Source organism: Phyllostomus hastatus, unplaced genomic scaffold, assembly GCF_019186645.2.
Source record: "Phyllostomus hastatus isolate PE091 unplaced genomic scaffold, TTU_PhHast_1.1 phas_scaffold_78, whole genome shotgun sequence".
Taxonomy (NCBI): Eukaryota; Metazoa; Chordata; class Mammalia; order Chiroptera; family Phyllostomidae; genus Phyllostomus; species Phyllostomus hastatus.
In genome coordinates, this window is record NW_025334041.1 from 55,585,238 (window position 1) to 55,598,558 (window position 13,321).

A 13,321-nucleotide genomic window follows, 5' to 3' on the forward strand; every position below is an offset into this window, starting at 1 on the left:
TTCTTCTCCTCTCTTAGCACCCTCTCTCAAATTATTTATCTTTTACCTAGTGACAGCAACATTAGTTAGCCCAGTAGTGCAGGTAATATTTCTCATAAGCACGCCATAATCGTTAAAAAAAATTGCACTTAAGTCTTTTATTCTGGACTAAAGATTAATTTTTTTCTGAAAAAGCATCTGATTTAAGATTGATTCCAATAGATTACAAATATAAACTGCAAAATCAACCTAGAACTCTGATGAACATGAATTTCCTGTTTTCCATACAGGGGATAACTTGTAGGATGGGAGTGGGGGACAAGGAAAAAGAGGAAATTTAACTCTGTACATTGAAAGAGGGCCTTGATGAATATTCACTGGAATTTCCAGGCTTTTTCCCATTGAAATTTTTGAAATGTGCCCACCTAGTTCAGAGTAAAATCAAAAACTATAGCCTATCCTTCTTAAAAATACTGTGTTTTACACACATTCATTTCTTTAAGAACATTAAAAAATGACATACTGAAGTGCTTAAAATGTGTCTGGACATGATGTGATACATGTATATATACATATAGATATGCATATGCACAAGCAATGTATATATACACATACAAGCATGTATCATTTATGGATCTGATTAAACTTGATATCCAACAATGTACAACTACTGTACATCCAGTATGAAATGTCCTGTTTCATGGATATAAAAGGAGTCAAAAACCCAACTTCTCAGGTCTTTTAAGCCTGAACACAATCCATCCTCCTCAGCCTTGAATCCCAACCCCTGACTCATTGATGGTGAATGATACCAACCACAGACAGTTTAAAGGCTCACACAAATGTCTTTGGTGTATGTGTCTATTTTTAAGGTACAAAATAATAATAATAATAATTATAATAATAAAAATAGCTATTTTGTGTGCTGTAGCTCACATTAAGTGCAGCTCTTAACCCCCCATCCCACCCAAAGAAAATACTTGTTAAATAAGGATTGGACAGGTCAAACACCATCATAGTGCAAATAGTAAACGATAAAAAAAACAACATTTACAAAATATAGAAATGTTTGGATCCAACAGATGGACAAACATATTCCTTTCAAGTATCTTTCCTTGAAGAAAATAAAAATTAAACAGGTTACTTCCAATACAAAAAAGTCTCTCTTTTTGTTCTCCCTCAGGTAAACAGTTTCAAACCTATTAGGTTGCATAGTTCTAAGATCATAAGCACCTTAAAGAAATATAACTTTGTATTTTTTTTCTTGATCTTTTTACTCTTCTATTCTTCTCAGGTGTTTTATGTTGGCTTTTGTTTTGTTGTGAGACTGGTTCAGAAAAAGGAAGTGTGACTACCTGAACACTATTGTTCATTTGCCAGTGTGTATGTACATGGGTATATAGAAATGCCTCTGTGTGTGTCCATGCATGTATGTGTGTGCATTTTCTGGGGGGAGGGGTTATCTGAGTGTATGGGATCTGTGGCATGTGAGTATGTGTGAGGAGTGTAGTATGTGTGCACACACACTGATATATACAGAGGGAGGGTCAGGCAGACATACCTTATGACCTGGGTAGCTGTGTGGGAAAGTGCCTGTAACTGCTCCTTCCAAACTCATGGCTTTCTAGATGCTATTTGGATTTTGCTAGTCCACATTATTTTAGACTAGACAAGTTGACTTTGAGGCTCAACCTGGAAGGGAACTGAAAAGGAGAGGGCAATACTCCTGTTTAAGCAACTGATATCATTACTTTGATACTGGAAGAAATGAAGGATACTCCATTTTCCCTTTCCTTCCCAATTCCCATCTCCTTCTCTGCTTCATCTCTGAGACCTGGACAGGGAATTTTTCCACATCTTCCTTTATCTGTTTCAGGTTTTGTTTTTAATTTATTATTTTTTTAATATCTATTGTTTTCTGGTCGTTTAACTCAGAAACACTAAACATTCCTTCATTTTGCCACTGTCCTCTCTACGAGCACCCACACTCCTCCACTATCATGTTCTGAATGTCCTTCTTGATGATGTTTTGCCCATCATCATAGTACAACATGGACATGGGTCTCAGCTTGGTGGGCACACAGCATGACTTGAGGTTGGAGAAGGGGCTGTAACCCCGCATGCGGTAGTGGTTAATGACCGTTGAGTGAAAGGAGAGTGATGACCCCGATGTGCCTGCTATATGGCTTGGGCACTCGCCTTCACAGTAGTTGGCATGATAGCCAGAGGGAGCGATGATCCAGTCATTCCAGCCAATGTCCTTAAAACTAACAAAGAACTGTTTCTTACAGCAGATGTTGACCTTGCCATCACACTCCAAGCCCCGCCGCCTCCGCCGATGAGGATGGTCTTCAGATTGCCGGGCCTGTAGCATGAGGAAAGGTCTATGGGATTGCTCCTTCTCCTCATCTCCTCCCACCCCTCCTTCTCCTCCGGCCTTTTTCTTTCCTTCCCCCTCCTCTTCTTTCTTCTTCCTCTTGCCCAGGAGCACAAGGCTGGCACCAGTCTCATGGCACTGCTCACAGGCAATCCTAATGTCCAGGGAGCTCTTGCCCTGGTCCAGCAACCGCTGGATACTGCTGGATACAGGAAAGATGTGCCAGGTGCTCTTTCGAGCATCTACTGCCTTTTCTGATATCAACAGTTCACTCCTCTCCTCCATTAAGCCCACTGCCTCGGCCTCATCCCCTATGTCCAAGCTGCCCTGTGGATGCTTCTGCTGCTGAAAGAGATGGATGGTGACTTTGGTCCTGTTCCTGTTGGCCTTGGGGACTTTTAGGAAGAGCCAGATTTCTGCACGCTCCACCACTGAAAGGTCACTGCCTTCTTTGGAAATCTCAAAGTGCAGCGTCTTCCTGGCTGTACCTGAGAATGAAACACAGTACAGGAGAGAACAGGGATACTTGTTAGTTCCTGTGTTTGTGGCTACTCACTAATTTCAGGCCACCGTGGGGTCTTTGTTATAGGCCATCTCAAACATCAAACACATATCAACAAATTATGGTCCACAGGCCATAAGAATGGTTTTGACATTTGTAAATGAAGAAAAATAGTATTTTTGTGACACATGAAAATTACATGAAATTTAAACTTCAGTCCCTGTAAATAAGGTTTACTGGACCACAGCTATGCTTATTTCTTTATAGGTTTGTCTATAGCCACTTTTGCACTTTAATATGGAGTTCAATAGCTACAATAGAGACAATTTGGACCATAAAGTTGAAATATTTATTTTCTGGTCTTTTATAGGAAAAGTTAGTCAACTTTTGCTGTAGAAAGAAGATGGCCTACATCTGAGTTTGTCTAAGGCCTTATGGGGCCTGCATCCATTGACTAATTGCTTAATCTCGGTTTCATCTTCTATAAAGTGGGAATGACATAATGACATTTGACCCATTATCCAATAGATTTAGAAGGATCAAATGGAATAACATAAATAAAACACACTGTAAGACTGTAAGCTCTAGCAAGCAGTGGCTATATTATTCCCACACAGATATGCAAACAGACTCCATCCCCACCCCCGTGGTCCCCTAAATCTGTGTGTGTGTTATGTAGCCTCACCCTTCCTAGTCACAAAACCTGCTTTCACTCCCCCATCTCTTCTTTTCTGGGTCACGGCATCAGCTTCCTCTTCAATTGACCTCTCCAGCAGGGAACCAAGCCCTTCTATAATCATTTCAGTGGGAAAAGGAATCTTTCAGGGTGGATCTGATCATGTCACTCATTCTTTACAGTCCCTTTCTGAGTTCCTATTGCCCTCAGTTTAAAACAGAAACTGCTCAGGATGCTGGGCTCTGCCTGACCTGCTTCTGCCTTCATCCTCAATTCTCTCCCTGTGTCCCATCCTCTGTAATCCAGACACACAATGTTTATTCAAAGCTGTGAACACCCCATGCACTCTCTCACCTCCAGGCAGTGAAACCTGCTGTTCTTTCTGCCTAGAATACTCCTGATCTCAACACACACACTACAGTGGCTGCTTTTAATAAGTTTCAGATTGCAGATGGGACAACACCACTTATTCTAGAGGCTTTCCCTGACCCCTCTGTCCCTACTCTTCTGCCAGTCTAGTTAGAATGCCCAGGTCTGAGGTCCTATCTCTCTTGTGAAGTGTCATAGCCTAGTATTTAGCAGAAAGTAGGCAATTACTTGATTTCTTTTAATAAATGGTGGTATCCTTAGCATTCAGTTATGTTAAATGAAGAGATCTACCTCCTACCTCTGAATCCCCCATTTTTGTCTTCTTCCTTTAATACAGTTTAATACACCTGCTGCTAATAGAGGCAAAATCCATACATCAGTGGAGTGATTGGATTCTGCAACCACTCAGTTCTTGCCTAACTCTAAAATTAGAAAAGCATCTATTTTCTTCTCTTTCCACTAGCACCTGCATGTTTATTCATGGATAAGTACTGTAAGGTGCAGGTGTTCAGATGAGAACTCTTTGATTGATAAAATATTTTCCTTACTTCCATTTTACCACTTGCTCTCTTTTCATGACCTACCTCTGCATGTACCTGCCTGTAATGGTCTCAGATACATGCATCCCATGTACAAATCTGAGAACAGTCTTAAAGAAGATAATCTTAGAACTTACAATTCCCTAAGAGGGTCTCCCTCCCTGGGTTTCCATAGCTAACGGAAATCTAGGCATAATTATCATTCCCCACCCTAAGATATTTACAGTACTATAAATTCTAGGCACAGTTTCAAGTCCTCTGCAGTAGAAGGCAGGCTTTTCTGTGCATTGTGCACTGCAGACTCTGTTCTTAATTTAACACACTCTGCACATGGTGATTATGATAGTGGTAAATTCACTGAGGTCAGGGCCAAAGATGGCTGCATGTCTATATATGAAATGTTCTCTGGCATCTTTGTATAAACTTGCTAGGGTGCTGGCCTCGATAGTGGTAGTGAGGGGTTTTCCTTTTGACCTCACATCTCTGGCAGAAGTTGAAATGAATAATAAAGCTGGGTTTATGAGTAGATCACAAGATTGAGGAGCAGTTAGAGATGGAATCTCTTTTTTTTAGGAAGCATGATCACTTTAAAAACAAAAAAGTGAATCCGGTATTTCCCTTTGCTAAAAATTGGTGGGGTTTGTTGTTGTTGTTGTTTGTTGTTGTTGTTGTTGTTGTTTTAAAAAAGCAAAGAGAAGATTCCAGGAAGGAGAACTTCATTATTTAAACCTAAGAAGACAATAAATAGCTGATTTTAATGTGATAGGTAGGGACCTCTCAAGACCAGAGGTTGCAAAGGCTGCAGAAGCCTCCCAAGCCTCTGAAGACCAGCCTTGTGCAGTCCCTGTGCAGGCTACCCCACTGCAGGTACAAGCACCCTGCCGTGGAGAATGTCAGCAAGCTCTCCCTTCTGCCTCTAAGCAGACCAGCTTCTGAAACCCTAAACTGTGTAGGGTGCCTCTCTAAAAATAGAAAGAAAGTAGTTGCTAAATTAGAGAAGCCAGAATGTACAAGGTTGTGTTTTGTTTTTCTAGGAACAAGTGTGAAACTGGAGTATCTGTCTTGTCCCTAGGATGGGTGAGCTTGGTTTCAGGTAACTCATTCCCACAGGGTCTGCTCTGCTCTGACCCACGCTTGACAGGCATGGCTGAGGCTGAAGGTAGATGGTCTTCAGATAAAGAGAGGGGACAGATGGCAATGTGGACCTCTACACATTGGATTTTCCATTAATAAAATCCAAAGATGTTTGTAGACGCTGGAGGGAGAGGAGGCAAAGGAGAGCTCATTGGAGATGAATCAGTGACAGCACATACAAATTGATTAGTAGGGCCAACCAGGCTGCTTACTTCCAGTAATGGCCTATACGATAGGCCCCCATTTCACTTGAGCAGGTTTCTAATGCATGAGATAACCCCACCCCTTCTTCACAGGCAGCTGTACTTAGAATCAAATGATTTAGTGTTTCTGACAGAGGATTGTACAAAGAGAGTACTCATTAGAGGGGACTCAGTCTGTCAGGTGCTGTTATATTAGAATCAGAGAGGCATCATAAAATGACCTTTATCCTGGTCCTGGCAGGTAATTAACTGTATGGCATCACCTGGTATTATGGAGCGATCGAGCACAGACTTATACATCAGTTTCATTATCTGAGCCAAAAAACTGTTCCCTGCCTTCTCATCCATTGTCTACATGCTGTATCTCTCCCCCATATTTCTGACATTTGGATTTTCCCCTTACGAATTGACATGCCTGCCGCCTTCTTCTCCTGGTGTCCATTTTTGGAACTGCTATTTGTATATTGCATGATATTTTATCGGGAGTTAAATAAAACTGAGATCCCATTTCATGAAAATGCTGTTGCCATAATGCTCAGGAGAACAGGGGGAAGAAAGAGAATCAAGTCTTCTTAATGTCTACCTTATATGCAGGTACATTTTAATAGTTCTATTGTATTCTGACTTATTAAACAGTGCATATTTTTTCTTTTACATTTAGCTTTCATTGCGGAAGGAGGTGGGGAAAATTAGGCTAGAAGCTGAGATGGAATTAACATTTATCAGTGCTGTAAGTTTCAGAAAGATATTACAACCCTCATTTTAGGTATAAAAAATACAACTAGCCTCTTGATTATATCCCCTTTATTTGTATATTACCTAAGAGATATTGCTATAATGCAGTGATGCTTTAAGAATGGTTCATTCTTCAAATATCTATGCTTAACATTTTGAAAAATGGAAGAGATTGCCTAAGGCTGAGATGTTTAGGATTAATTACTAATCAGTTTCAGGTTTGACTTAAATATATCCCCTGCTGTAAAATCCTGAAATGGAAGCCTTCCCATGATGCTTTGTGAGCAGATACAGCATTATAGTTGGTACAGGTGCATATTGGGTTCCTACACAATTACCTATTTAATGAGATATAGCTGGTGGCTTTGCTAACCTTTCATTACCTACTCTGATAATATTCTTTTCACCCTCTGTGCTATTTTTTCTTTCCTGAGGCTTGTGAGCAAGCCTTGTATCACAGCCTGCTCTGCCTGAGTAATTCACTAAGAAAGTCCCACGCAAACCCATGTGGGTGATAATATTGCATCACTTAAACCTCAGTGGACATATTCCAAAGGGAGAGAAAAAAGTGCATAAAAATGGGTAGGAGGGATAAATTTTGCATTTTACAGGGAACGCCTCTAAGATGTTGCCAGTTGGGGGAACTGGAAAGACAAAAGACTATGTAGGCTTAAAGTAAAACTACCTGAAAACAGATTGCTTTTTGCTTTCAGAATTTTTCAAATGTTTGTAATAACTCAATGCCAGAGGTTAAGCCGCCAAGGCCCTCATTGTTCCCTTCCCCTACACCAGGATGCAGCTCATCGCCCAAGTCTACCAATTCAGGTTTGTAGGCAGATGAACATATAAATATTTCAAATGAAATAAGCAGTACACACAGTGTTTCATTTTTGTTTCGTTTTTCTCACCAGGGTCCTGCATAAAGCACGATGCCCTTCTACATATGGGTAATATCTCTAATGTTAATGTGGAAAGCCATGTTATTTATACAGGATTTAAACTCACCATGGGAGGGAAAGCCTCAGTATAAAATACAGCTGTTACTGTAATTTTCCATTATTCACCACAGTTTCACTGTGCCTAGATATGGTATAGCCACTGGTGGGAGCATACAGAGCTACCAGTTATAGCATGTGCGTTTACTGAAGCACTAACTTTGCATTTAGACTGCTTCCATGGCTTTCTACATAGGGCAACAAGTGAAGATGTAAAGGTTATGCCTCCTTTCACCTACACTAAAGGGTCTGGCCTGCAGTGGAACTGCAGGTTTTGTTATAAATTATCCTAATTGATTTTTTAGCTGCAATAACTTTTCTTAGGATCTGCTACTGAATTGTAAATGATCAGCCACATTCCTGCACTTCAATTTTAAAGATGATGAAAAAAATGGTTAAATATTTAGAGAGAAAGGGGTTTTAGATTCCTAAAAGGAGAAAAAATTCTTCAGTTTCAACACACAGGCTTTCAGAGACATTTCCAAAGTTCCTGAGAACTTTTACACTTTTGGTTTGAGATCTAGAAACCAGCGGAGTATAAAGAATTCTGAAATACAGCTCAGGGAGCATGCTCAAGTATATTTTAGCAAAAATGGCCAAGACAAATATGTATTTTCCTGAACAGTGCCTGGGAAGGTGTTACTCCCATTTCTCCAAATGTTAAAACTGAGCTTCTAACCTGACACCTCCCACCCTCACTCTAATACACCTACTTCACAGGCCCAAACCTCTATTCATCTCTTTCACATCTTTTCTCCTCTCTCCACTCTTAGTTTGGAAACAAACACATCCTCGGAAGCTATACACCATGTTCCCACAAGGTGTTAAATAAATAGCCTTTTGTCATTTGTTGCTTGTGAAAAGCATTGATAAGACAGGCAAGCTAGGCAAGAAAATCAGGGGAAAGGGAAGATGGTTTTCTAAAAGCCCAGTCAGCCGTATTAAGGGGCAATGTGTAAGCAAATCAGTATTGCTGATGGATGATTCACTGTCACATTTCTCCACACACTGTTTTGTTTGCTTCTGAAATTTATCATTCTTCTGTTTTCCATAGAGCTTTGGAAAGTTCACATGTACCACTTGAATTCCCATTTCCTTTCCTTCTGTTTCATTTAATGTGTTACCGGTAATCATGTTCCTCCCATTCCATAAAATTTTACATTTTCTGGGGTGAGAAGTGGAGGCAGCAACTGTTAATCACTGAGGGTGCTACAGAACTGGGGCTTCCAGTAGGTGAAATTGTTTCCCTAGAAGATTAAAAAAGTCTTTGGAATGCGCCCTCGTGTGGCTGATCATTTCCCATTATTCACAGAAGTGTGTAAAACACCCTTCAGTGAGGACTATTTGCTGAAAAGTTTAAAACACTGGACTAGATTGGTGGGAGTCAATTCCACCTAAAGAGGCTTTCTTGAGGTGGGCAAAATAGTCATCCAAGGAAGTCTTCCTAGACCCGTTAAGGAAGTATACATTTCTAACTCATTTTCTATAACTAGATTCTATAAAAGGAGAGAATAATGTTGATTTCAACAACACCTAGACTATGTGAGCATTTTCCAATTCTTAATATTTTATTTGTCTTTCTTCAACAACTGCTATCAATTGTCAACTTAATTACTGGAATCAGCATATAAATTTGGCAGCATATGGAGACTCAGCAATATATTGTCACTGTACAGTGACAGTTATTGTACAGTGACAATCAACTGACCAGTTATTGCCACAAATCAAAATATGATAAAATAAGATATAGCCATCAAGGCAGTCACTGACTTTTGCTTTAAAGACAATCATAGAGTTGGCTTGACTCTGCCCATCCCTTCTTCCTTTCCATTAAAGTGTTAAACACAAAGGATTCTGTGCCAGCTGTGCAAAGAACATAATAAACTTGGTGAGCAATCTTGAGTGACAGAAATAAAAATGAAATCATTTTTGTTTTTTGGGATAAATTTCAGAGAGCTTGAGAGCGATTTCTAGCCACTTACTCAATAACAACTTATATCAGTTTTACAAAGATGGGGCACTTTTCACTTGAGACTCAGTTCAAAGAGTTCTAAGCAGTTGAACTTTTGCATTCCTTCAACTGCTATGGCCATGTCTTGCCTTTACTCCACTATCAAGGAGACTAGAAGCAAAAATTAAATATGAGGGATCTTGAAGTTGAAAGTTGCATATATGGGTGTGCATGTGTGGCATGCATTCAGGTGACAATGACTGGAGTCTATGCTGTACAAAATGGTTTATAAGGAAAATAAAAATAAATGTCATTTGCTAGTCTCCAAAAATTGTGACATTTGACATAGTTTGAATTTTATTAAAGTTGAATTACTCCAAAAGCAGTAAGACTTTTGCATATATCCACTACAATTATTCAGATGATACATCTTTTTCCCGGAAAAATAGCAGCAACATACTCATATTGTACTCTACTTGGAGAACACATTGTTCATACAGCAATCATAACATGAAATCATACTAAGTCAACTTGAAGTTGACAAAACTTCTCAGATGAAAAATATAAGCAAGTGTAATAAACCTTGTCTTAAGAACCAGCAACTCACCCAAAGTCGAGTTATAAACTCAACCCGAGGTAGTTTTCCATTACAAACCTCAAACTTTAGTCAACCTATGAGTCAAATGAATCACTTTTTTAAAAAGTAACTCAATTTCTTTCAAACTAAATATTAAAAGTTTTTTAAAATGAAAAGATTTAATATAACTTAGAAAAAGGTTGGCACTGAGATGAAGTCCATAAATATCATAAAAAAAGTGTAAAAGGTCAAATTCTTTCACTGCAAAATCTCCCAATGCCAACAGAGTGGCTCGTTATACAAATCAGATAAATCAGAAAGGCGGGCATATTGCTAGCATTAGAATATTAAAGTGGTCAAAGGCATAGGTATACTTAGTCATATGATGTGGTAAAGCCAATTGAGGAGGAGCTACAATTAAGGATATCATGTGTGGCAACTGGTATATTAAAAACATACAGAGTCCTTTTGTGTCAGGACAAGGAGATGACCTCTGGACTGAGGAATCCATTCCCTGCCCAGGACCCAAAGTCATTGAACACTTTCTTTCCTACATTGCCACTAGGAAAGGTTGAGAAAAATTTGGTGGTAACTTGAAAACTACAACATGAATTTCCTCAAAAAGCTTCAAAAAATAAAGTCCTGATCCTTATGTCCTTTGGTGCTCTATTAAGAAAGAGTTTCAGGGAAATAAAGTAAGATCTTCTACAAAAGAAAGAAGCTCTGGTGAGAAGCTAAACTTCCCTGCCAGGAAGTCTGCAGGACACCAGGGTTCTCTAAGGTAGGAGGCAGCGAGGAACCAGGAAACCAGCAGGCTATCTGCTCCCCCAAAAGGGATGCCCAGGTCTTGGAAGGTTTTCTTGAAAACAGAACATCTGAGTCAACAGCTTTTCAGGATTGGAAATTCTGAGTGTTGCTTTTATTGTTTATCCTGCTGCGGCAAACTTTAAAACAGAAATGCTGGGAGCCCCTACACATACTTTACTGGCCATATGCTCTACCAAACAAAACAATGGCATTCCTTTCAAATAGATTTGCTGAGGGATAAGATTCCATAGCCTGGCATTACCATGAAAGTAACATGGTATTGACATATCTGTGTGTCTGGGTGTGCATGGGCTTGTAGGCATGCAAAAGGATCTATGTCACAAAACTAAAAGTAACCTGGCTACAGATCTCCTCCTCCAGCCTCCACTTTTGACAGGTATTTTCTATTCAGCAACAGGTTAGTGTGGTCCTGAGCCAATGATTACAATCTATTTATTAAAGTTCTTCCTCTTAAGGATTGAGTGAGAGTTCAGTGTAGTATCTGAGAGCACTTTGTCAAGGTTGCATTCCTTGGCAGAGAGTACTTAGTAACTTTACAGAGAACAAACCTCTTTTTTTTTTCTCCTCTCAGCGCAGAGAGCAAAAGTCAGTGCTTCAAAAGTAACTGCTGGGTCATTGTCAACTGTCCTCCCATATCGTTCATTACTGCTTAGCATGAGATGCTTGTGCTCTTATAGACAGAGTATCTAAAGTAAAAATGACTGTCACTAATAAATTTGCCTTGCTTCTCTGAGGTGGACCCTGATTTTGCTTTTAAAGAGAAGGTTTGTTTTAAGACAATGACTTCATCTGTGCCATACTACCCCAATCCTGCACTCTTCACCCCACCCCTGCCTCCAATAAAAACTTTTGATAGAGTCCGGAAGCCTCCGGGGTTCCCCCAGCACCAGAACATGCTCCAGCTTTCATCAGGCTGCTCAGACCTGGTTTCATAGGGAGGGCAAGAGAGTCTTTCACTGATCAGCTTCCAGCTCTGGATTGGCCCTAGAGCTTTCTCTGGGCCACCAAATGAGTTTAGCAAGTGTAAGCTAGCCATCTCCAGCCAGAGCTCAAGAATTCCATTTCTGTGGAGTCCTCTCCACCCCCTCGCCGCGCCCCCCCCAACTCCCCTCTGCCTGCCAGCTACCATCACCTAATAACTAATGACCCTCCCAGGCAGTTTACAGCTGGAGAAAAAAGAAGTTACTCCTAGGACTGTCAGAGAAATACATTGCCCTCACCTCCAGTGCCAGTACCCACCTGATTCTGCGAATGTGATGATCTCTGAGGTCTGCTCCATCAGTTCATTCATTTCTGCCCTCCTTCCGATGTCATCCTCTATCTCCACATACCCGTTCTCCCCCACTTTGCCCACATGGAGCTTTCTGATCGCGTTCAGAAGTGCCGCCTTGGGCACCGGCTGGGTGACCTCGGGTCTCTTCTTCAAGTGCAACATGTTTAAAATGTGCTTCTTGACGGCCTCCACCATCTCCGGCTGAGCGTTGGGTACATCCTTGGGAAGGGTAGTCAGTGCACAGGACGGGCAGGCAGGGTCCACACTGTGCCCCTGGGACCCCAGGGTGGGGGAACTGCTCACTATAATCCAGCCACTCACCAACAAAAATCCTCGCAGCCAAAGCAAGGGCATCCTGGCAGCAAAAGTTGTTGTGGTTGCCTTTTTAAAGGCCCTGCTTTTCCTCCCCCCTCACGCACAGGTTTTTTGTTTGGTTTGATTTGGTTTGGATTTTTCCTTCTCCTCTTCAGCAAATTCTCTGGAACAAGAACAAAAAGTTTTCTGTGAAGTTTTCTTTGCAGGTTCCCTCTCTGAATGCAGTCAGTGCTGTAGGTTTGTGGCTGTCAGGGAGGAGAGTTCTGACTGTCTCCGAGTAGAGAAGAAGGGAGGGAGGGAAGGAGAGAGGGAGGGAGGGAGACAGGGAGGGAGGGAGAGACAGGGAGGGAGACAGAGACTGAGAGAGAATGGGAGGGAGAGACAGGGAGAGCGGAGAGAGAGGGACAGAAGAGGAAGGGAGGGGGAGGAAGAGGGAGGGAGGAAGGGAGGAAGAGAGAGAAGGAGAAAGAGGAAGAGAGAGGGAGGGGGAGAGAGAGAGAGAGGGTGAGGGAAGGAGAGAGAGGGAGAGAGAGGGAGGGAGAGAGAGAGAGAGAGAGAGAGAGAGAGGGAGAGAGAGAGAACGATTGGCCCTAAGTGAGTGAGTGAATGGGAGAGGGAGGGAGTTTGTGAGTAAAGGCTGTGATTAGGAAGGGGAGGGACAGCCCGTTTTCTGACAGGCTGCTTTCCTTCTGCTCACTGCTCCCTCACACACACCTCTCTTCAAATAGCACCATTCTCGGGAGTTCTACTTTCCTTTCTGAAAGAAATTCTCCCAGTTTTGTTCTTCTTTTTTTCTTTGCCCTGTCCCCTTGCTTCACCTTCTTCCTCTTTTGGAGGGGAAAAAATACCCTAAGTAAACGCACTGTCT

At 41.3% G+C, this 13,321-nt stretch overlaps 1 protein-coding gene across 1 annotated transcript; it reads right to left on the reverse strand.

Annotated features, from left to right (window-relative positions):
- Window positions 1-1,935: 1,935 nt before the first annotated feature.
- INHBA (inhibin subunit beta A) lies at window positions 1,936-12,698 on the reverse strand. The gene is made up of 2 exons (XM_045828343.1): window positions 12,105-12,698; window positions 1,936-2,844 (listed from the first exon to the last, which is right to left on the reverse strand). Exons 1-2 carry the CDS (start codon window positions 12,490-12,492, stop codon window positions 1,952-1,954), a joined length of 1,281 nt encoding a protein of 426 aa, XP_045684299.1. The 5' UTR covers window positions 12,493-12,698; the 3' UTR covers window positions 1,936-1,951.
- Window positions 12,699-13,321: the final 623 nt, after the last annotated feature.

Coding starts and splice junctions, on each gene's coding strand:
- INHBA (XM_045828343.1), bottom strand. CDS start 12,492: ATGCCCTTGCTTTGGCTGCGAGGATTTTTGTTGGTGAGTGGCTGGATT. Junction 2,845..12,104: donor CATCACATTCGCAGAATCAG/GTGGGTACTGGC, acceptor TTTCATTCTCAG/GTACAGCCAGGAAGACGCTG.